The sequence below is a fragment of the Monodelphis domestica genome, chromosome 3, assembly GCF_027887165.1.
Source record: "Monodelphis domestica isolate mMonDom1 chromosome 3, mMonDom1.pri, whole genome shotgun sequence".
NCBI lineage: Eukaryota > Metazoa > Chordata > Mammalia > Didelphimorphia > Didelphidae > Monodelphis > Monodelphis domestica.
The window spans coordinates 346,472,300-346,497,446 of NC_077229.1; the positions used below are offsets into that span (position 1 = coordinate 346,472,300).

Below are 25,147 nucleotides of genomic sequence, written 5' to 3' on the forward strand. Positions count from 1 at the left end.
GTCCACAGTGGTTTGGAGACGATTTTCTTGGTGGGCCATGAGAGCACAGTCATCTGCGAAGAGAGCTTCCAGGATGAGTCTCTCTGTTGCCTTTGTTTTTGCAGTCAGGCGGCGAAGGTCGAATAGTGAGCCATCCAGTTGGTATTTGATGTAGACGCCCAGGTCTAGATCTATCACAGCATGCCGTAATACTTGGGTGAAAAACAGGTTGAATAGTACCGGAGCAAGGACACAGCCTTGTTTCACGCCATTGGAGATGTTGAAGCGATCAGAAGTCTCTCCACCAGATAGGACTTCCCCTGTCATGTCGACATGAAAGAGCTGGATCAGTTTGACGAATTTTGCTGGGCAACCAAGCTTGCTGAGGATCACCCACAATGCGTCCCTGTTCACTGTGTTGAACGCCTTTGTCAGGTCTATGAAGACAATGTAGAGACTCAGGTTCTGCTCAAGGCATTTTTCCTGCATTTGCCTCACTGTGAAGACCATGTCGATGGTGCTGTGATCTGGTCGGAAGCCACATTGTGATTTAGGCAGGTTCTGCTCTGAAACAGATGACAGGAGTCTGTTAAGGGTTTTAATGGCCCATAGACAGTCTTGAGAGCACTGAAAAATTGTTTGTAGTTTTTCATATCAGCAAACTGCTGGATTTCTTCTGCCTTTTTTTCCCACCATTGGTCTTGCATCTTCCTGATCTCACGCTGCGCCGTGGCTTGGAGAGACTTGAATCTGTCCTTTTTAGGAGCAGAGTTTGGGTTATTTTGCCACTCCATAAAGGCTTTGTTCTTCTTGCTCAATAGGTCTTCAATAGCAGTGTTGTTCTCGTCGAACCAGTCCTGGTGGTTGCGTTGTTTGGGGCCTAGGACTGCCTTCGATGTTTCCTTCACTGAGTCTCTGAACTGGTTCCATTTCTCAGTTGAGCTTCCAGTGAGTGATCCCTTGGCAGACAGCTTGTTGTCCAGACAGGACTGGAATGTTTGCAAATAAGATGGATCTCTAAGACGACTCACGTTGTAAAATGCGCTAACTGAGCGTGTTTTGGATGGTGAGGTGCAATGCGCATTTGAAGAGTCGCTCTAACCAATCGGTGGTCTGCCCATCATTCGGCTCCTCTCATGGCTCTGGTGATCTTTACATCCTGGATGTCTCGCCGGTGTCCAATGATGTAGTCAATGAAATGCCACTGTTTTGATCTTGGGTGCATCCATGTTGTTTTATATTTGTTCGCCATTTGGAACACAGTGTTCGTGATGGTGAGTTCGAACTCTGAGCATTTGCTGAGTAGCAGTAGGCCATTGTTGTTCATTTTGCCCATGCTGTGTTTGCCGAGCACTCCTTTCCATCTTTCATGGTCCTGGCCAACGCGGGCGTTGAAGTCTCCCAGTAATATCAGCTTGTCATTTGTGGGCACTGAGTGCAGGACGGCACTCAGGTCAGAGTAGAACTGCTCGATGGTCTCCTCTGTGCTGGTCAGTGTTGGGGCATATGCGCTGATGATTGTGGCATACAGGTCTTTGCTGAGAGGCAAACGGATCTTCATGAGCCTCTCGCTGATGCCCACAGGCAAGTCTGGCAGCTGTTTGAGCAAACTGGTCTTGATGGCCAGGCCAACACCATGGATTCTGTCTTCATTTGAGGCTCTACCTTTCCAGAAGAAGGTGTATCCAGTGGTGGGTTCGCTGAGTGATCCCTCTTCTGGTAAGCGTGTTTCGCTTAAGGCTGCAATGTCGATGTTATATCGCGCCAGTTATTTACTGATTAGAGCTGTTCTTCTCTCAGGTCTTGGGGTATTCTATCAAGTAATGTCCTGATGTTACATGCTCCTTAGACTACTGCTGCAGAGTCAATTCCAGTAGTTTCTGTTTGTTCTGAGTCTAGAGCTCCTTGGCCTCTGGCAGCTCCTGGCTCTCCATCATCCCTCCTCCTCCTTGCTGGGCTTGTCCTGCTCATTCAGGTTAAAGTCTTTCTGCCTCTTCCCTCTGGACTTCTCGGCCTCGAGGCCAGCAGGCTCGAGCCTCTGAAGCCTGGTTTGGGGTATCAGCGGCATCTTCCCAGGCTTTCCCAGGCTCTCTCTGGGCTCTTCCTTTTCTTCTCACTGTTTGATGAGGGGTCTGACAGTGTCACTACCACTCTGGTGGGCTTCGAAGTCTGTGCTGTGGACTTGAGTTCCGAAAGGCTAACCACTCCTGGGGTATATGTCACTGAGTCTTTCAGCTGCTTGGCTTTCACTGTCACATCTGTCACTGATCAACCCAATTTGTGAGCAATGTTTTCCCAAAGACCTGGTGTCCCCCTTGGGAACTTAACCATACTTCTTGTCAGTTGGCTGAGGACCTTTTCTGTCCATTCAGGTGCCTGCAGGCGAGGTATCAACAGATTCTGCTTAGGATCCACCTCTTCTACATTACCTCCACCAAATCTTTGCTTTCTCATTTACCCCCTTGGGTACATTTAGAAGGAAGTTTCTTACAGGTCTGTCAGTTGCCCTTCTATAGCTGCTCCATTTTTTCACTCCTCTTACATATCTGTTGTTTGGGGGTGTTTAAGAAACAAAAAATATTTTTGATTATGGTTTTCTTTCTAAAAATGTTTACAATGCCTCTTAATAATAAATCATTCATTTTTTCTTCCATAAATGATTATGCTTAGATTTGCAGGGCAGGTTACCAGGAGCTCTACTGCTTTGAATCCTGAACCTTAAAAAGTTTTAAGAATGCTGGGTTCAAGTCTTGGATCAGCTATTTAAAAACCTTATGACTATGGGGCAATCCTTGAACCAATCTGGGCATCTAATTCTTCATCAGTAAAAGGGTGATAACACTTGCCCTACTTAGCTCCTCAGGCAGTTAAAGGAAGAAAGGTGCTTTAAGAACCACTGAAATGAGAGCTACTGATTCAATGAAAATAGCAACCTCTTCCTAACTGCATTAGTCTTAGGAATTATTTGTTCAGTAGTTTCTCAGTAGTGTCTGACTCTTTGTGACCTCACTTCAGGTTTTCTTGGGAGAGATACTAGAGTGGCTTCCCATTTCCTTCTCCAGCTCATTTTACAGATGGGAAAACCAAGGCAAACAGGGTATAATGTCTTGCCCAGGGTCACAGAGCTAGAAAGTATCTGAGGCCAAAATTGAACTCAGGGAGATGAATTTTCCTAACTTTAGGCCTGTCACTTTATACACTGTCACCACATAGCTACCCAATCTTATGAACATAAGATGCAAAGATTTTTGACATACTAATTCCTAGGTTGATTTTAATCATAATTAAAACACTGCCATAAACTTCACTGGAAAAACAAGAATAAAAGTGTATAAGACTTGTTATGAAAAGAACTGCAAAATGCTTTAAGATGACAACTCATATCAACACTAGATAGCTGACAAAGGATTTTCCTTACCACATTCTGAGTAAGGCATTCTTATTATTCTCATTTTAACATATGAATAACTGAAATCAGAGAAGTAATTTTCAGAAGGATACTGAGGCCAGTAAGTGGCACAGAGGGAATTAAGCCTAATTCTTCTTGATTGCAAGTTCAGTGTTATTTTACATTCAACATGTTGTACTAAGCTAACATTAAAAATAAGTAGAATTCAAAATTTTTTTACATCTCTGTTAAGAACTACATATATTAAAGCTATCAAGCCATTATCCAAGGGCCAAAAAAACGAGGACAATCAAAACAAAATGACACATAAGGGTAGGGTATATATATATATATATATATATGAGGCTAGATTTTATTTTTTTAAATGTACATAAAATTCCTTTTCATCAATAAGATATATGCTCCAAAAGACTGGTTGGGGGAAAAAAATCTTATTACTAGAGCACCTGACTCTTATCATGTCCATGACCTCAATTTTAAATCCGATAGGTTAAATATTTTCTAAAAATCTATCTTTACCTTAAACAGAACCAGAAAAAAAACTGAAGAATTTGATAGCATAAATAATGTATTATATCATCATAGCTTTAATGATTTAAATTTAATCTTTAAATCACTGAAAAGGCCAATAACTGGGTGTCACTCAGGACTGTCCAGGGCCATGTTTTCTTCTCTGATATTACTTCATTTGGTGACATCAATTTCCCTGGTTTCAATTATCAGCTCTACAAATATGATTCTCATATCCACTTGCCAAGTCCTAAACTCTCTCCTAACCTCCAAAGTGATGCCTAGTGAACATCTTAAATTAGATGACATCTTAAATTCAATGCCCAAAATTAAGCTTATTTTCTTCTCTAACTCTATTCCCCCTGAATTTCCTTTTTACTGTCAAGAATATTTTCCTGCCAGTCACTAAAGGTTCAAAATCTAGGTTCGCTCTTTGGCTTCTCACTCTTTATATCTCCCATATCTAATCTACAGTAAAGTTACACTGATTACCTCACATCACCTTATAACCTGGACTAATACAACAGCCTTCTGGTTGTTTATTGATTGTCTCTAATTTGTCCTATATATGTTTGTATTATGTTTTGATGTTGTCTCTACCCATTAGATTGTGAGCTCCTGGAGAGCAGAGATTGTTTTTTGCTTTTCTTTTACATCCCCAGTAGTTAGCATTGTACCTGGCATATAGCAGGCACTTAATAAATGCTCGTTGACAATCAATTGACTTGTCTTTTTATTTCACTTTGCATAAGTTCATGCAAATCTTTACATACAGTTTCCCTGTATTCTTGGTATTCATAATTTTTTAAAAGTGTAATAATAGGGGCAACTGGGTGGCTCAGTGGAGTGAGAGCCAGGTCTAGAGATTGGAAGTCATAGGTTCAAATCTGGCCTCAGACACCTGCCATCTGTGTGACCCCAGGCAAATCAGTTAACCCCCATTTCCTGACCCATACCACTCTTCTGCCTTGGAACCAATACATAGTACTAATTCTAAGATGGGAAGGTAAGGATTATAAAAAAAAAGTGTAATGATATCAGAAGAAATTTATGTACCCAATTTGTTTAGCTATTTCACAACTGGTAGACACTAACTTTGTTTTCATTTCTTTGCTAACAAAGTTCCAGACTTAAGAGGTTATCAAATACTGTTCATCCTTCAGTATAATACTATATTTTCCAGCCACTTTGGACACATCAGTGAGATTCAGCAAGAGGATACTCATGCCCTGATATTTTAGCTGCTTTTCTAAAGTAGAATGTTAGTATTCTGGTTAGTTGTTCCTCATGAAATTAAGGTACAAGTATTTCAGTATACCTTAGCTAAATTTTAAATGGTGGAAAAATCAAACTGGAATTTGATCTAGAACCTGTTTGGGTTCTCAATACAATCTCTTCAGCTAGTCAGTTACAGTCAAAAGCATTTGTTAACTGAATGTATGGTGCTAGTATGAAGCAGGAACCAGGTTAAGTTACCTAAAATCTGGCAGTTAACGTTATTTAATATATTAAGTACCCCAAAAACTACGATTATAGATGAATGAAATAGATGGTCTGCTTACCACAAGTCCCTCCCCCTTCCAGTTTATTCTCCATTCAGCTAAAGTGATTTTCCTTAAGTCCTGGTCTGACCATGTCAAACCTTCCCTACTGAAAATACCACAGGAGCTCCGTATCACCTAAAGGATCAATATAAAATCTTGTTTGGCTTTCAAAACCCTTCATAACCTACTTCTTCCCTTTCTAGCCTTCCTCACCTCTCACTTCCTCTACCATGCCCTCTTTAATTCAGTGACACTGGCATTTTTAAGGTTCCTCAAACAAGACACTCCATCCTTCAGCTCCAGGCATTTCCCTCAACTGCTTTCCCCCCCTCCCCTTAACTACCCAGACTGGTTTCCCCAGATTCATTCAAGTTACAGCTAAAATCTCAGCTTCTCCAAGAAACCTTTCCTAATCCCTCTTAATTCCAGTGCCTTCCTTCTGCTGATTTCCTATATGGCTTATTGGTATGTATAATTCTTGGTGTGCTCCTTCAGGAGAGTTTGAGTTCCTTAAAGGGCAGGATTTGTCTTTTGTCTTTCTTTTTATCTCTAGCACTCAGCACAGGTAAGGTGCTTAACAAATATAATTGCCATAAGATTTCCTGCCTAAATGAATATTGTTAATGTAAGGAAATGAATACTGCTATGTAGTTTACTTTCTCTTTTAATTTTACAAAAATCTTTTTTTCCTTACTAAAATGACAGTTTTGCAATTTGTTTTGAATGTTAGCATTTTTCATTATATCAATAGTTTAAGAGCTGAAACAGATCTCAGAAGTCATCTATTAGCAATTGAGTGTAAAAATATTGCAGTAGAATTTTGAATTTTAGGAGTAAAAACATCTTTTTATTCTTTCCCATATACCAAAGATGCTAACATTTAAAATATTGTGGTAGGGAAAATGATCTAAAAACTTATTTTTTTCCCCTGAATTTATATACAGATTTTTTAAAGAGCTGCTGCTACGTGGTTCAGTGCATAAAGCCCAGGGTCTTTAAATCTGGGCGATTTAAGTTCAAATTTGGTGTCCAACAATTAACAGCTATGTGACCATAGGTAAGTCACTTAACCATTTGCCTCAGTTTTCTCATCTGTAAAATGAGTTGGAGAAGGAAATGACAAACCCCAAAAAGCAGTCAAACAGTAAGACACAATTGAAATGACTAAATAACAATACAGATTTTAAAATATTTTAGAAATACTTTTGATCCAAGCTCGTTATTCAACATAAATTAAGCCCTTTTCATGATATTTTTACAATTTTCATTTATTGGCATCCTTTTATTGTATATAGTAAAATGTACTGAAAAAGATGTTATTTGCTTTTTTTTCCTGAATTATGTGTTTTATTTTTTCCAAGACAGTGGTCTTATCCTTTGGAAGAAGCCATGAGAAAAGCAAATATACGAGCATTATCAATTTATCCCTATCTAACTTCTTTTCCAGCTCTCTGAGCTTAAAATACCATAGCATAGCATTAAACTGGTGAGACGCCCAAATGTAGAAATGTTTTCCCTGCCTTACAATAGTAGACACTTGTCAGAAATTTCTGCTCCAAAAGCTTTTATTTATTCAAGCTGGTTTCAATGGAAGTACATTTGCACTAAAGTAAAAGCATTTATAAAAGTGAATGCCATTGTAGTTTTATATGTAAGAAAATTATTTCCAAGTCCCTGTTGATCACCCTCTATTTTGTGAAGTACACATAAATGTAATTCCAATATGGGAAGGAGAGAGAAAAAGAGAACTTGGATATTTCTTGGCCTTATTATAAAATCTAACCAATTATTAAATCAAATATTTAAATTTTAGGAATGTTCATCTTATTCTCTCAGTCTTTAATGGCATTTGGAATTTTAAAGTAGATTTTTGTGGTACTTTATTGACTGTTGATTAACTTAAAAGTTTTTAGTATTTTTAAAATAACAATTAAATAGATATTCTTTGATATTTTAACTTTTAATCAGAAGGACACAATAAATTTTATTCTGATACTGGTATTAGTTGGGATGTGAGTGGGGAGCTAAGAAAGGTCTTATGCAGGAGGATGCCCTTAAATTGAATTCTGAAGGCAACTAAAAATTCTATAAAGGCAGTGGTGATGAGCAAGTGTATTCCAGGTACAAAGGACACTGTACAATGCTCAGAGATAGGCACTGAAGTATTTATGTATGAGGAGGAAAAACCAGGGAATGGATAAAATATATAATAAAGGTGAAAAAGTAGGTTGGAGCCTTTTAGTATACTTGCATGGTATCGATAACAATCCAGTAAAAAAAATAAGGAGCAATCAGGTAGGTAAAGGGAGAACCAAGAAAGCAGTATCATAGGAACCTAAAGAGGACAAAGTATTCCAGAGGAGAACAAAAGTCAGATAAGTCAAATGTTGCAGAAAAGTCAAGAATGATGAGGATTGAGAAAAGGTCCACTAGATCTGGTAATTAAGAGGTCACCATTAACTTTGGTAAACGTTGTTTCACTTGAATGATGAAGCCAGAGGTAAAGTTACAAGGTACATGTTTTTTTCTGAGAAGTTCAGATGGAAATGGAATTTGAGATACTGGGCTATAGCTTAAGGGGGCTTTCAGTTCTAATTTTTGTTGAAATTCTTTCCATTTATATTGTTGTAGTGGTATACGTTGTTTTCCTTGGTCCTTTTCCCCCCCAGCTTTTATTCTTCAATATCTTCTTGTCTACGGACTCCCTTGCTGCCTAATAAAATGCCCGTGTCTTGGCCCCCAAAAAAGAAAAATTGGAATATACCTCTTTCTGATATTCACAGAAATGTGGGACCAATGGTGTAGAACATTGCACACATTGCTAGAATTGCTATGTTGGTTGTGATGAATAACTTTTTTTTAAACAAAATTCTGTTATAAGGTCTCAGTATGGAAGAGAAAAGATAAACATTTATTTGTGTGTGTGTGTGTGTGTATGTATACACACATATATCCATACATTTATATGAACACATAAGTATAGAAATTAAGACAAAATAAAAACAATCAATAAAATCTCTTAAAAAACAAAACAAGAAATAGTGCTGGACTTAAGAGTCCAGAAGACTTTGGTTATGACTTATTAGCTGTATGACCATGAGCAAATTCATCAATAAGCATTTTAATTACCTATGCATTAGTTATTGTGGATATAAATACAAGAGTGAAAATTTCCTTGACCCCATGTACCTTAAGGTCTGTTTATCTTTCTAGTCTGTTTCCACAGCTATATAATCTATCTCACAAAGCTATTGTAAGAATTAATTGAATAATACAAAATGTTTAGCAAACTTTAAAGCTATTTAAATGTTGGTTATTACTATTTAGTAGACGAATGGACTGAAAAAATAACACTTGATTCCTGTTATTCGATTAAAATCATTTCATGAGATTTCATTTCCATATTCTAAATTGTGAAGTGTTTATCTGTAAAAGTTAGTTTTCTTAATAAATATTTGGCAAATTGAATGAAGGGCAAAAGCAAAATTTATCTTTGTACCTCTTCCTAGAATTTTCACAGTGAATTACATGCTGAAGGACAACTTGGACCCAACCTACCTTTCTACTCTTAATACGCATTACTTCCTTTCTAAACTCTGAATTTGATCTTCCTGTTTTTTTATTCACACACAACATTCCATCTCCTCAACTTTGTATTGGTAGTTTCCCATCCTGGGCCTGTCTTTTCACTTTCACCTCTTAGAATTTGATAGTTTGATAAGCAGCACCCTCAATATTAGGTTTTACCTGATTTCCTTTGCCTTCAAGTGTCAACTTTCTCCAAATTACTTTGTATTCATTTTGTATGTATTCCATATAAATTTAAGAAAAATGAAATGTTGGGTTCAATCCCCACCTCTCATACATACTGGCTTTATGACCTGGGGCATGTCACACAACCACGCTGTACTCTAGGCAAATCTAATATTTATTATTTATAGGTGTTGACTCACATTGGTCAAATTTCCTCACACAGGTCAGACTTAGTTCCCTATTCCAATGGAATCAAAAGTCCAGTCCATATCCCTATCCTATCTGTATAGTCTTATATTCATATGTGTTGTCTCCTGAATTAGACATAAAATTCCTTGAGGGCATTTGTCTTTCTATCCATAATGCCTGACAGCTTGCTGACTGATTGATGTGGAGGAAGTGAAGAACTGTAGTTAGTGATAAAAGTCAGTTTTCTAAGAACAGATTTAAGAAAAACATCCCCATAAGAAAAGTCCATCTATTCAAAGGGCAGGTAAAAGCAAGAGATATCACTTGGGTCAAGAATATAATTGCACAGATTGAACAATGTCAAGAGAGAAAAGGAACTATCACATATTTTCTTTATGGAAAACTTGACATTAAAAGACTCTGCCATCATTCTGATTCCTGTGGAGCCAAAACTAACACACTTGTTAGGATCCTAAACATTGGGCAAGTCACCTTTGAATGTTAGTTTTGTTAGCAGGAGAAATGAGTGAATTGGAGATAATTCTAAGATCCCCTCTATATCTGAGCCTACAACTCCTGATATATCAAAAATGGACATTTGAAAAAGTTAAAGACTATTTCATCTAAAGTCATACTTAATTTTATCCAGCTCTAGAAAACTGTGATTCTTCCTACCTTCCTCATTCAACTTTCATCTTTCTCCAATCCTTAAAGTCTCAACTGGTGCCTTCTCTAATATAATCAAATAGGCCCAAACCTCCTCATCTTTTAAAAAAACAAAAGCCTCCATACTTCTGTCTTCAGCCCTCTTCACTATATTATTCACTGGATGAAATCAGATCCTATGATTTCAATTATCATCTCTATGCACATGATTCTCAGTTCTACTTGACTAGCCCTAACCTCTCTCCCCAACTGCCTATTAGACATTTCAAACTAGATGCCCCGTAAACATCTAAACTCTGCACTTCAAAAACTGAACTCCCTATTATCTCTGCTCCTAACTCTCCCTCTTCATCTCCCAGGATAACTTAAGTGTCATTCTTAACTCTTCACTCTCATTTCCCATATCCACAGAGCCTACTGATTAGTCTCCCTGCACCTAGTCTTGACTCATTCCAGCCCACTCCACTCAGCTGTAAGTTATCTTCCTAAAAGGCAAGCCTGACTTCTCCTATTAAATAAACTCCACAGGCTCCCTATTACAACATTCCAGTAGCAAACATAAAATCCTGCCTAGCTTTAAAAGCTTATACTTGCAACTATCCAACTTTTCCATTCTCTTTACATTTTATTTCCATCAACATACTCTTGATTTTGCTTCCTTGTTGTTCAATGCACAAGACATTTTATCTTTTGACAGCATTTTCACTGGCTGTCCCCCATACCTGGAATTCTCTTCCTTTTCAAATTAGCCTCTTTGATTCTCTGCCTAAGTCCAAAATTCTTGCAAGAAGCCTTTTCAAGTCCTCCTTAATTTTAATGTCCCCCATTTTGTCATGTATATATCCTGTTTGTACAGAGCTGTTTGCATGTTGTCTCTCTCATTAGATTGTGAGGTAGTTGAGAGGAAAGAGCTGTTTTTTGCCTTTCTTTGTATCCTCAGAATTTTGCACAATGTTTGAAGGGACCTAATAAATGCTAGTTGACAGACTAACTATCCCTTCAAATTATTATGCAATCTCACCTCTTTATCTCAGATTAAAAAAACCAAATAATCTCTACATTATTTGCCTCCACTTCTTCTACTCTCATTCATAATTAAACCTTTTGCAATATGCTAACCTCATCACTCAGTTGGAACTGCTCTCTCCAAAGGGTATCTGTGCTCTCCTATAAAATCTTGATGGTCTTTTCTCAGTCCGAATCCTTCTTGATCTATTTGCTGCATTTGACAATGTTGACCACTCTCTTCTCAATACTCTTCCCTCTGGATTTTCCTAACATTCCTTTTTTCATTCTTCCCCTACCTGTCTGACTGCTCCTTCTCAGTTTTCCTTGTTGACTCATTTATCATCCATAGTATACCTCCTAATTGTGGATGTTTTCCAAAGTCCTGTCTTCAGTTTTCCTCTTCTCACCTTTTAAATTCTCACTCAGTAACATTATCAGTTCCCACAGGTATAGTCACTGGAGAGGTGTTTTCCTATCTCTATGCAAATGACTCAGTCCTATAGCCCCATTGTCTTTTCTGAGCCTCAGCATCAAATAACAAACTGCCCAATAGCCTAATAGACAACTCACACAGGCTGTCCAAAAGATAACTCAAATTCAACCCCCCACCCCCATTATCATTACATGTATCTCAACATCAGGAATGAAAACGTTTTGCAGGGGTAAGGAAAGGTAATTGGCTAAATGAACAACATAAAACAAATGCTTTTGAGGCTTAGAGTACTTTTTAAGAATTAGATTCTTTTAAAGCAAGAATTGTTGAGTTGACATTAATATAAAATCTTCCAAAATTATAAATCCAAATTCCAAAATTAAAACATAAACCCCTATTGCTTCCACCCAATTCTGTTATGCTTTATGTAAAATAAATCCATTCTCAAAAGCAATGAGAATTGGGAAAATGAGCAATGATAATTATTATTAAGTTCCTACTTTGTCCTAGGCACATGATAGTGAACCTAGGGCTCTCAGAGCCCTCTCTGAGGGCATGCCTGTCCTCAACCCCCAGAGTTTGTTACTAGAAAGCCAGAGGGACTTGGGGTGGAAATGTTCTCCTCCCCCTCTCCATGCACCTGAGGACATTTCTCAAATGACCTACCCTTCAACCCAATAGGAACATTTCCTCTCCCCCCTGTTTTGGGTAAGGAGGGCTGGGGGTGAGGTAGGAGAGGGCAGGGCATGGCACTCTATGTCTAAAAGGTTCGCCATCATTGTCCCAGGCACTGGAATACCAGGTTGAAATATTATCTACTTCTAGTTGGCAATGTTTATCATCTTTCCTCCCAAGTCTTATCTTCCAACCTGTCCTATTCCAAACTTTCCTATTCTACAGAGGCACTACCATCTTTCCATCTTTCCTGACTTCAGATTCATAATCTGAAGCATCATCTGGGCCTCCTCTCTCTTCCACACTCCACATCCCAATTATATGCCAATTTTTGCAGTTCTCCCTCCACAATATCTCTTATATTTGATCTTTTTTTTTTTTTCTGTTCACACAGCCACCACTTGGTCCACTTTCTCTCACCCAGACTGTTATAAATAGCCTCCTCACTGCTCTCTCTGCCTTAAGTCTTTCAAGACCTCAGTCCAATATCAGTTAAGCCCCACATAATCTGGTTCCAAACTCTTTCTAGCCTACTTGGACATTACTTGTTGTCCTGCACTCTTGAGTTCTACCCAAACTGACATTCTTTCTGTTCCTCATACATCAATTCTATCCCCCATTTCCTTGCTTCTGCCTTAGTTATTTCCCATGCCTTGAATGGTATTCCTTTCTTACCCTGCTTCAAAAGCCCTCTCTTCTCAAATATCATCTTCTGCATGAAGCCTTTTCCAATTTCTACCAACCATTCATTGTGTTCTGTATTTTATCTACATTTATATACTTATAGTTAACTTAATATTTATGTTGTATATATTTTTATATATGCTTGTTTTCTCCCTCTTTAGAATGAATGTAAACTCCTGACAAGTTAGGATTGTTTCATTCTTTGTACTTGAATCACCAGAATTTAGCAGTGTCTGGCACATAGTAGGAGCCTAATGAATACTTGCTGTCTGGTTGGTTAATAGATGTCATCTTAAACTCAGGAAGTCCAAAACTGAATTCATGATATTCCTTCTAAAATTTGCCTCTTCCTAACTTCTCTTTTCTCTTATTAACACCATTAGTCACTCAGTCATTCAGGCTAAAACAGGAGTAATTTTTGAATGTCTCCTCCCATAGTGTCAATCTAATCCTACTGATTTAACTGCAAAATTCAGCATGGATGTATTTTCCTTTCTATTCTCTAAACTTTATCTTCAATCACCTGGGCTATTCTAATCGCCTCTTAATAATTCTCCCTATCTGAAATTTCCATCTTTCATAATATTGCCAAAATAATATAGGGCATAAATTTGATTCAGCCAATGCCCTACTCAAAACCTCTGAAAATACAATCCCATCATTCAATGTCTTCAATGATTTTCTCAGGCCTTAGCCTTGACTGAATTTAGTCACAGAAACTGGGCTTCTTACTATTTCCTCTCTGAGTCACCTGAGTAGCTCAGTGGATAGGGCACAGGATCTGGAGTCAGAAGAATTAGATTTAAATCTAGCTTCAGACACTTTGTAACTTTGGGCAAATAATTAACTTCTACCTTTCTCAGTTTCCTCAATTATAAAATGGTCTTTCAGGGTTTTCCTGAAGATCAAGTTGGTTTATATTTGCAAAGCTCCTAGTATTTAGCAGGCAAGTAATAAATGTTTATGTCTTTCTTTCTGACCTCATATAATGCTTCTGGTTTTTTCCCAGATATAAGAAAACATTACCTTGTGTAAATTCCACACACTACTGTCCCATTCCAGCTAATGTCCAAGATCAAAGTGGTTTAAATTATCTTTATGATCCCCTCATGGCACCCTAAAACCTATGATCCCCCTTCAACTTTATTAAGGTTCCAATTCCTAGGGGACTGTGATTAGAAGTGATCCCTCTTACCTTGACTCTCTAAGGTTTCTTCCACTTTTCCTGGACAATGAATCATATGCTAACCTGCTTCATAATAATTTATTTACTTTTCTCATCCCCCTAGAGTGCAAAGTCCCTGCCAACAAAGGCTACATAATATTTCAACTTTGTATTCCAGTGCTTAGGGCAAGGAATATATATGTATCTTTGGTCAACTTCCTCATTCTGATTACTTCAACCAACATCCAAGTTATTTCACATTAAGCATAATTGAGTGGAGGCACCAGGGTTTTATAAGTTAACTATCATTTTGGGAGCTTAAACATTAAAATGTCAGTAAGTTCAACAGTCCTTCCTTTAAAAGAATCCAATTATGAAGCATGAATCCTATTTAAGAAAATAAGGACTATAATGATCTATTCTAGGGGGCAGCTCAGAAGCTCAGTGGGTTGAGAGCCAGGCCTAGAGCCCAGAGGTCCTAGGTTGGAATCTGATCTCAGATACTTCCCAACTGTGTGACCCTGGGCAAGTCACTTAACCCCCATTGCCTAGCCTTTACTACTTTTCTGTCTTTGATTCCAAGAGGGAAGGTAAGGGATTAAAAAAAAAAAAGTATTCTAAGCCTCAAATGTCTTTGTTTTTTGTCATTCAGATATCTATAGTTACTTTTCCTTATGGTTTTGTTCTAGACGTGGAGATTCATGAAATGGCAATCAAAGATTGAAATAAATAAAAATGAAGATACTAAATTCAATAATCAACTCTTCTAACCTGATGACAGTCTTCCTTAGACATTTCCTTCCCCCTCCCCCAAACTATGAGGAGGCCTAGATAGAACGATTAAGTGTAATTTTAACCAAGGTTTGGCAACATCGGTAATTAAAAGCCCTGTTTCCTTTAAGATCCTCAATAAATAAATTTTCTACCCCCCACCCCCAGGCCCTCGCCAGAAACAAAAATGCCGAACAACCCAAATCCCAACCAAGCGCATCTGTCACCCCAGCCCACATCCGCCCCCTGGGCTGTTGCTTAGGCAAAGGGCTGGACCACTTACTGAGCTGTCCCCCTCCCGGCATCACACTGGGATCCCGGCTCCCGGCGCCCCCCGCTCCGGCTGCCCCGAGGATCCCGGGGCCTCCCACTCCAGGCGGGGTCCCGCTCTGTCGCTCGAAGTTGCCCGGGTTAGAAAAGTAGTCTCGGAGCCGAGGCAGCTCCCGGCCACTCTCCAGCAGCTCAGTGTGCAGCTCCAGGGCCGTCAGTAGAAACTGATCACGCAGGAGCTGCGCCGCGATAGCGTCCACCGACAGGCGGGCGGGAGGCTCTCCCGCGCCTGCTCCTACTGCTGTTGCTGTTGCTGCCGCTGCCGCTGCCGCCTCCCCTCCGGGGACCCCCGGGCGCCCTCCACCTGCCCCGGCCATTGGCTCCTGCGGGGACAGGGAGCCTCCGGAGCCGGGATCGGGGCCGCTCCCGGGACCCAGTCTCAGGCCAGGCCGCCGTTCCTCCTCAGTCGCCGCCGCCACCTCGTCGTCGTCGTCGTCCGAGTCGCTGAGAAACGGGTTCACGCCACTGCTGCCGCCTCCCGCAGACATCGCCGCCATCTTAATCTGTCAGGTGCTTCGGCTCCTCCCCGCCTGACGGTGACAGACCGCGCCCGCTGCTGCTGCGGACCCCGAGGGACCGCTCCGACCTGGACCCGCCTCCGAACTAGCGTCCTGCGCCTCGCTTCTCCACTGCAGCCGCGGTACCCGAGGCACCGGCCCCCACAACTGCTTCTTGGCCCCGCTCTGCAGGCGTCTTCCTGGTCCTCACTCTCGCGGGAAGTGGATGTTGCTCGCGTTCCCGGCCACCCCCGCTTCCTCGCTTCACAGGACCAAAACGTTCCTCTATCCGCCCCCGACGCCACAAGGCTCCGCCTCTTCTTCGGCGGGATAGGCTCTAGGAGGTGCTGGGGACAGCGCTCCCAGTATCGCGAGAACGTCCTTAGCCGGTAGGTCCTGACCCAGCGCAGCTGTGACCGGCTTGGGGGGCGCGGTGCCTTGTAGGGCCCCTGTTGGGCGGGTCATTGGAATGGGGAGGTCACTGCCCGGGGCTTCCGCCTGTTTATCTTTAGCTCTGAGTCCCTGCGTGGGCCTTTCTCCACGTGTGGTGCGGAGGCGACCGTGATCCCTTTCCCTCCCCACGGGAGAGCTCCGAGCTGGTGGATTGGGGCCGGGGGAAGGAGCCTTATCTTCTTTCTTCATTCCCCGTGACCCTCCCCATCGCCGGCTTGGAAGCAAAACTTCCCCCGACTCGGTCGGTAGGTGCCCAGCCTTGGCGATCCTCAGTCCGGCTACTTCCTCACCTCTTCCCTTCCCTTTGCATCCAGGTGCCCCGGGAGGCCAGACCCTTGTCACCCTAGTACAGGTTCCAAATTAATGGATTAAAATTTATGTGTGTATACTATTTCTGAGAATGTTTTAAAAGGTGGAAAAATACGTAGGTTTACAAAGGAAACTCACAATATTGAAATCGTTTATTACATTTAAATTTACATAGATCTAAATATGACACGATTTCGATATGAGAATCATGTAATAAATGCATATATAAAATATATCGTTGAATTGTGTTGGACGCTTTCTGACCCCATTTGGAGTTTTCATGGTAAAGATACTGAAGTGGTTTGCCATTTCCTTCTCCAACTCATTTTGCTGGTGAGAAAACAGAGGCAAATAAGGTTAGGTGACTTACTCTGGGTCACACTGCTAGCTATGACTTGATTTGATCTCAAGAAAACTCTTCTTGACTTCAGGTTCAGCACTCTAATCATTGCTCCACCTCATTACATTCATTGCTTGCCTATAAAATGTTAGCTATTTTGACAAATTTCAGCTATGCAATTGATAGTCAATAAATGTTTATAGAATTTTGAGGGATGTGAGAAATCCAAGGAACCGTTGAGGGTGTTTAGGATTATTTCCTCTCCCAATTCAGTTCAATAAGAAGCTGAAGCTCATAATAACTATTCGTCTTTTTCAGAGGATGCATCAACTTAATGTCAGAACAGATATGATTTCCAGTCCATTTCTGGTTCTATTATTTCCCTGGGATTTATTTTGTCATTTGTGTTTCAGTCAAGTTCTTTGAAACTTAAGTCTTTTCAAAACCATGTTTTAATTAAACTGAAACCTACCCAAGAATATGGTTATCTTAATAAATGAAAAAGCTAATGCTACTTCTTTGATTATCATCTCTTTTTTAATATATGTAATTATGGGAGTGGTTTTCCATTGGACATAAAACATTCCTTGGAAAATGTTAAATTAGAGATGTGTTCCATCTTTTTTTTTTTTTAGGATTAACGAAAGACCTCTGGTGTATTCACTTCAGTACTTCAAGAATTGAGGAATTTTGGAAAAATCTTTTGGTTATCCATCTCATCTTAGCCATACTTTGAATTATATGCCTACTTCATTCTTGCTGATTGACTAATTGCAGTACAGTTCCATATAGCAATGTATTAATTTGGTGTCCCTTGTATATATGATATTATAGCAATACAATGTCCTTTGTAACATAGTTGGAAAATGAAATATGATAAAGCATTCTTCCATTAATTTCAGACTCACAGTATTATAGGGTCATGAATTTAGAGCTGTAGGGAGCATAGAGACCTTCTAATTTAACCCCCTCATTTTATAAAATTACTAAAAGTCACATAATAAATGGCATAGTCTTGATTTGAACCCAAGCCCTCCAATTCCAAATTTCACTTTCCATTATACCAGTTGCCACTCTCGCCGATCAGAAAACTAAAGCTCACAGTTGCCAAATCCAATAGTTTCTTAGTGACTAAGTAGGAATCAGAGTCAGTGTTTAAACCTAGGCCCCTTTTGGCATTTGTGTGTGTGTGTTTTCTCTTTTAGACATGTAGCCTATAGAACTAGTAATACTGCTCCTTGTAATGGTAGACCACCTCCTTGTAGGTACTCATTCCTGACCTCCACCTTTTAGATAAAATTATATAAAACATTTTTTTAGGGGTCAGGCACTATGCTAGTCTCTCAGAATACGAATTCAAACAAAAAGATTTCCTTCAAAGTTTAATTCATGAGGCTTTTCCTGATTTTTCCCAGCTGCTATGTATGTTTTATCTTTACCTATTTATAAGTTTCTTGAGGGTAAGGATGATTTCATCTTCTAGCAAAGTTCTTGGCACAGAGTAGGCAGTTAATATACTTCATAGTGTGAACTTTAGATTACTCCACCTTACTTAGTCTAACAAAAACAGAAATGTCTACACCCATACTTAAGAATTAAGTGTTTAGGAGAATGACATATGACAGACATGTGCTAGCAAATGACAAATCAGAAACAACTCACAGACCCCTGGGCTAAGTCAAGCTTAACTACCATTGGTACTTGTGAGACTCAGGAAAGTGATGTAAAAAACAGTCTATATATTTTGCATCACTTCCTCTCTCCGGCCTCTTTCGGTGGAGAGGTGGCTCTGGTAGTAGCTTGCTGAGCGTTTTGGCATCTTGGCATGGTGGCAGCTATTGTCTGGTTTTGGCAGTGAGTTTTCCTTGATACTATACAGGGAGAAGTTGAGCAGCCTAGTTCAGGTGAGGCATCTTCACTGAGCTCTCTCGGAGTTTGGACTGATTCTTTTCTCCTTTACTTTCCAAACGCTATCCTCTTAGAAAAGCTTTTAATCTTCTTCAAAGACCTCATGGTGGAGGTCTTTGAACTCCCTCTGGCACTGGTCAGGCAGAAGAAATCCTATACCCTCTTCTCTCTCTTCTTCTTAATTCCTTCCCTCTATATTAATTAAAATCACCATAAATTTCCAAACTGACTTGGGTATTTTATTTGGAATTTTCTCTGGCGACCAAATTAATTTAGATTAGGTCACAACCCTAAAATTATCCTTACAATGGTTGATTGGTAGGGCTCCCAGCTCCCTTTCACTGTGTATTAAAGTGGTGTAACAGTGACCACCTCTTCAAGTTTTTTGTTTTTTTTTTTTATCACTGGGCATATGTGTGCCTGGAAGTGGTCCAGGTAGAGGCATATATATCTCTCATGTATGTTCCATGGGAAGCATGGTTCTATGTGACTACTTTAGGAGACACATTAGGGACTAACAAACATGGTACTTGGTGGGGCCACCATTATTAATACTAGAAATAAAGGGCGTGATGTCTGTGCAAATGTGTGAGTACATGCGTCAAAGTATTTCATATGTTATAACTAAATCTTCACTACATTTTACAGATAGACAAACTGAAGTATGGAGAAAATGAAATGATTTGGACATGGTCACTTTGAGAGCATACATAATGTGACAATCTTTTGTTAAGGTCAGTGAGATAAACCTTCTCTCTAATAACATTAATTTTCATAGCACCTCTGGAAGGAATGTTACATATAAAACATTAATTGTTGTTCAGTAGTTTTAGCATGTCTGACTCTTTGTGACCCCATTAAGGGTTTTCTTGGTAAAGATACTGGAGTGGTTTGCCATTTCTATTTCTAACTCATTTTACAGGTGAGGAAATGAAGCAGACAGGTGAAGTGACTTGTCCTGAATCGCACATCTTTTAAGTGACTGAGCCTGTTTTTGAACTTGAGTTTTCCTGACTTCAGGTCTAGAACTCTTTCTATATTTGGAAGCCTAGCTGCCTTAATTGTTATATGTAACCTAATTTTATTTCCTGCCTTTCTTTGTACTCACTAAATTGCCATATTGGATTGAAGCTTTTTACTAGGGAATTGTATTAGGTATCCAGTGAAAACTGTTAACTATTAATTTTTTAAACAAATTTTGACCTATACCATGTATCTCTTTCTATCACAAATCCATGAGAGTTTTCTTCAAATACAATTGATTATTCCTAATCCTGAAAGTGGGAAGAGGGGAAAGGAGTTAGAGAACTGTAAGGAGTAGGGTAGGTAGGGGACCGAATGACTGATGAAATATCCAACCACAAGTATTTTTAAGAAGGAAGAACTAGTTGTCTATCAGTCCAATTGTTCCTCTATAACTGCATTGCCTAGTTAGTATTTCTTGGTATACAAGACCAAAATTGACATAATTGACTTGGTAGACAACAAGAGTGCCATTATACTTTTTACTTCGGAAACTGGAGAATAATTTGAAAAAGGTGTGTCTAGAGTTGGTTTGTTGACAGAATTAAGCAACTAGCTGAGTTAAAGAGTTCTATAACTCTACTTCAATTAAGATCTCTTATAAAGGATCCCTATCAAATGGGATGATGGCTACTGATTAATGAAGTCTCTTCCTAGAATGTTTTTAGGAAAGGTACTATAGAAGCCAGTTGGCCCCAACCAATTAACAGAGACAGCTATAGCTCAGAGAAATTAGGGAATGGCAGGTACAAGGTCATATTAGTAATAATTGGCAAAGGTAAGGTTTGAAGCAAGGTCCTCTGACATCAGATCCTCAACTCTTGCCATTGTACTGCTATGCCTGTAGTCATGAGAATACCATAAATGACTTTAAGATTTCATATTCAGAAAGAATATTAAAAATGCTTCTGCTAAGCTGGTTAAAAATCAAATGAATTTAGCATCTTTCTCAAGAAGTACCTAAAAGTTCTTTCCTGTATATGTAGCTTCCTATGTATGTCTGCAGCTTTATAATTCCATTTACATTAATCTCTCTTACTACATAAGAGCTAGATGAGGGGCCAGTTAAAAATACCATCAGACTCATAGCTTCTGTAGCTTAGCAATAATGATGATGATAAATAGCTAGCATTTATACAGCATTTTAGATTTATAAAATATTTTATATATATTATCTCATTTTAAATACCATTTTACAGATGAGAAGGTTAAGTTACTTATTGGGATCATACAGCCAGTAAGGCAAGATTCAAACTCAGGGTCTTCCTGACATCAAGTCCAATACTTATATAAACATTTTCTATAGAAATATCTGGCATTGGCTCTGGTCAACATTAATTGACCTATAAATGACTTATTAATAATACATAGGAGTTATGCTTATTGACAGGTGTTGAAGTATCACCCACATCCTCACAGCACTAATAAAAATTGCTGATCTGTAATATTTTTAATCTGATAATTATTAAACTTTAATTTTTTCTTTTTCCCTCATAACTTTTAATAGTAATCAGGTCTTTGGCAATATTTTTTGTGAAGAAGAGGCAGGACTTTGAAAGATTTAGAGAGTTAGTAAGACATTTATATCTTTGATAACCAAAGGAAAAATGATAGTCTGATTACAACTTTTGCAAACAACAATATTATTTAAATTTGTGTACATTTTATGCAATAATCTGCAGAAATCTCCTTTGCCTCCTGGTCACTATTTAGCTATCCCTCCCTCTTCAAAGAATTAAAGAGCAAAAGAAAAGGGGAATGTCATTAGCAGCCTCTAGTGGCCATAAGTGTATATTCCATTTACCTCTCATAACAGGGAAATAAGAATGAAGAAATTTAATATAATATAAAAGGAAGAAAATATAGCAAACCAAAGGGATTTATTATACATGAAACTGTCATATTTTACTAAATGAGCAGGTCTCATTTTAATTTTAGATACGTTCAGTCGTTTTTAGTCGTGTCCAACTCTTCATGACCCCATTTGGGGTTTTCCTGGCAAAGATACTTGAATGGTTTGCTATTTCCTTCTCCAGCTCATTTTACAAATGAGGGCACTGAGGCAAAGGTGATTAAATGACTTACCCAGGGTCACATAGCTAGTGTTTGATTTAAATTTATATCCAATAACTCCATGAATTATGTTTTATAAGATTTATTAGTAATTACTTGAAGTAGAAGAAATAAAATAACAAAGTACAAAACTTAAAAAAATGATCACAGGAGTGAACTTCTCCTGCCTGGCTCTCACCCAACCTACACTCCTGCCTTCCCAGGAGCAGAGAGAGAGGGAGAAGCTACACAAAGTTTTTATTTTCCCTATGTTAGTACATAACATAGATACATAAATGAGATGCTGGGAAAGAGAGTTCTAGGGAGCAAATCTAATTATATACTAGTAAATGCCCGAGGTCAGATTTGAACTCATGAAGATGAATTTTCCTGACTTCAGGACCATTACCATATTTACTCTTATCTAGCTGCCTGATTTTAGGTATACTATTTCCAAAAGATAGACCAGGAAAGCAAAATAATAATTTTAATGGGTAACAAATCACAGGAAAATTGGAATTTCTTAAGCCTTTTTATTCAAATTAGTATGTTTTTTCATTTCATAAAGACATTTATCAGTATAGGATAAAATTAGAAAATGTCATTCAACTGTTAGTCTTCAAAGAATCATTAGTTTTGCTTACATAAGTCTTTTGGTCTCATGCTTTAGGACTTTAAATGTCCATTTTTTCATTGGCTATCCCTTCTTCCATTGCATGACAAAACCCTTGTATGCTTCAGTGGATCTTCATTAGTTGTAGAAAAAATTTATCACCATATGGCTAATATCCTGATAACAACCCTCCCTAAATTCAACTAGGCTTGTCCTTCAGTGACAGACACAGAATATTTTTCAGCTTTTTTACAGTTTTATTTTTTTTAAACCCTTACCTTCCATCTTGGAGTCAATACTGTGTATTGGCTCCGAGGCAGAAGAGTGGTAAAGGCTAGGCAATGGGGGTCAAGTGACTTGCCCAGGGTCACACAGCTGGGAAGTGTCTGAGGCCAGATTTGAACCTAGGATCTCCTATCTCTAGGCCTGGATCTCAATCCACTGAGCTACCCAGCTGCCCCTTTTACAGTTTTTTGAGACTTGCCAAAGCTTATTCTTTCCTAGTTTAGCACTTGAAGTTCTATGATCACCTCTATGGCACAGTCAGATATTGGAGTAAGATTATGTTTTCCAAATTTCCTATAAAATTTTGATGTGGCATGTTTATTGTAGAATTTTTTTTCAGAAATTGTGGATGGGCAGCCATAATAGGATTTTTGTGATCTATATTATTTCATAAGGAATCTACATATTTTACTTTTCTCATCTTTATTTAGTTGTCCATTACAGTTTGGGTCAGAAGCTTTTCAATAGGAAAAGACTAGATCAGGTGCTTTGGGGCAAATTATACGGAAAAATTTCATCTGAATTAGCAATATACCAAAGTAGAGTTGTCTTTTTAGAGAAATGAATTCTCTATTACTAACAGTCTTCTAGAGGTAGTTAGGAGGCCTGGTGGATAGAGTTTAGGCTTGGAGTCAGGAAGACTTCCTGAGTTCAAATCTGGCCCCAGCCAACTAGCTAAGTGACTTTGGTCAAGTCACTTAACCCTGTGCCTCAATTTCCTTATTTGTAAAATGAGCTAAAGAAGGAAATAGCATACCACTACAGTATCTTTGCTAAGAAAATCCCAAATTGGGTCACAAAGAGTTGGATATGATTGAAAAACAACAAAGCAGTCTTCATTTAAAAACTGAATGACCAATTGTCAATCATGTTGTATAAGGGATTCCTGCTGGGATGTGGCTTGGACTAGATCATCCATGAGGTCTCTGAAAATGCTGAGATTGTTAATTTCATAAAGGCTGTGAATTCCTGTACCAATGCCTTGAATATTCATAGTGAAGGGAACAGAAACCAGGAATGGGAAATGAATGCATTGATAATTAAGGAGTTTTCTGAAGATTAAATTCTTGTATGACAAAGGTGACCATGCTTCAAAAAGAAAACATCATAAATCTATGCTTTAGGAAGACTATTTTGACAACCAAGTAGATGATAGATTGGAAAGATGAGAGAGTAACTAGGGAGACTGGTTATCTCTATTTTACAATAATCCAGGCAAAAATAATGAAAAACTGAACAATGGTAGTAGCCATTTAAATAGGGGGAAAAGGGTCAGGTATGAAAGATGTAGACTATGGGAATAATGAAGGATTAATCAAGGCTGACTCCAAGATTGTGAACCTAAATGATAAAAGGAATGGAGCATTTTCCCTTGAGGAACGATAGATTCAGAGAGAAGGTAATTAATTTTCCTTTGGAAATCATGTGTTTGAGATTTGTTTAGGAGATGTAGGTGGAGATTCTTATAGGCAGTTGGCATTCAGGAGAGATTAGGGTTGAATATGGAAATTTGTAAGTCTTTTTTTTTTTCTTTTTGCACAATGAACTGTGAAGCTATTATATGCACCTCTCCTTTTTTTAAAAATAGGTGATACATTCAATGTGTGACATTCCAAGTTGAACTGTTTGTTCATGATTTCTTCTGGCCTTCTTTTCTGTGGACTTTTTTCTTTTTCTTGGAGGGGGGAACGCTATGCTATCCTTATGCTTACTTCTCCATCCTATGATCTCCCATTGAAAACAAAACAAGGAAAAATTGTAACACACATGCATCATCAACACAAATTCCTACAATGTCCAATTCATTCTGCAACTTGTTTCTATCACCTCTTTCGGGATGTGAGTAGCTTTTCAATCATTACTGAATTGATCTAAGTTCTTTAGTCTTTCAAAATTGTTTATCTTTACGATGTTATTATTCTATACACTTTTCTCCTGGTCTTCTTGTCACTTCACCTTGTATTGATTCATCCAGATGTTCCCAATTTTCTCTGAAACCATTGTTCCTTTTGCTATTTCTTAATACTGTAGTAATAAGTATCATAATTAATAGCTAGCATCTATATAGCACTTTAAATTTTGAAAAGTCCTTTATATGTGTTAAATCATTTGATCTGCAGAACAACTCTGAGATAGGTATTATTATCCCCATTTTATAGATGGGGAAACTGAGACACAGAGAATTCCCCCCCTTTTTTTATTTAGAATATGTTTCCATGGTTATATCATTCATGATCCCTCTCCTGTTCTTTCCTCCCCCCTCCTGAATCCAATAAACAGTTCCATTGTTTATTTCTGTGTTATTCATATCTTCAGTAGCATGATCCTTTAACATCAAAACCCAATCATATCCTTATCACACTACGTGATTGATCACATATTTTTCTAATACATTTCCTTTTCCATAGTTCTTCCTCTGGATGTGGGCAGCATTCTTTCTCCTAAGTTTCTCTGGATTGTCCTAGGTCATTGCATTGCTGCTAGTAGAAAAGTCTTCTACATTTGATTGTGCCATAATGTTTCAGTCTCTGTGTACAATGTTCTCCTGGTT

General features: G+C 38.6%; 2 protein-coding genes across 13 annotated transcripts in view; one reads left to right on the top strand and one right to left on the bottom strand.

Annotated features, from left to right (window-relative positions):
* RELCH (RAB11 binding and LisH domain, coiled-coil and HEAT repeat containing) overlaps positions 1-15,921 on the bottom strand; it is a 146,460-nt gene extending 130,539 nt beyond the window's left edge. For 2 of the 6 annotated variants that reach the window (XM_007486853.3, XM_016431436.2), the window contains exon 1: positions 15,070-15,916. In XM_007486853.3, coding sequence (XP_007486915.1) covers positions 15,070-15,613 — 544 coding nt within the window. In that variant the 5' untranslated portion in view covers positions 15,614-15,916. Of the gene's footprint in view, positions 1-15,069 lie in introns of all 6 variants that reach the window. The other 4 variants (XM_003340611.4, XM_007486852.3, XM_001365097.5 and 1 more) reach the window with 4 other exon arrangements.
* A 27-nt stretch (positions 15,922-15,948) lies between these two features.
* The window catches only part of PIGN (phosphatidylinositol glycan anchor biosynthesis class N), a 246,948-nt gene continuing 237,749 nt past the window's right edge, over positions 15,949-25,147 (top strand). The window contains exons 1-2 of one of the 7 annotated variants that reach the window (XM_056824243.1): positions 15,949-16,002; positions 19,272-19,357. The gene's annotated coding sequence lies outside the window, so the exon portion shown is untranslated. Of the gene's footprint in view, positions 16,003-16,135; positions 16,312-19,271; positions 19,358-25,147 lie in introns of those variants that run through there. The other 6 variants (XM_056824245.1, XM_056824244.1, XM_056824241.1 and 3 more) reach the window with 6 other exon arrangements.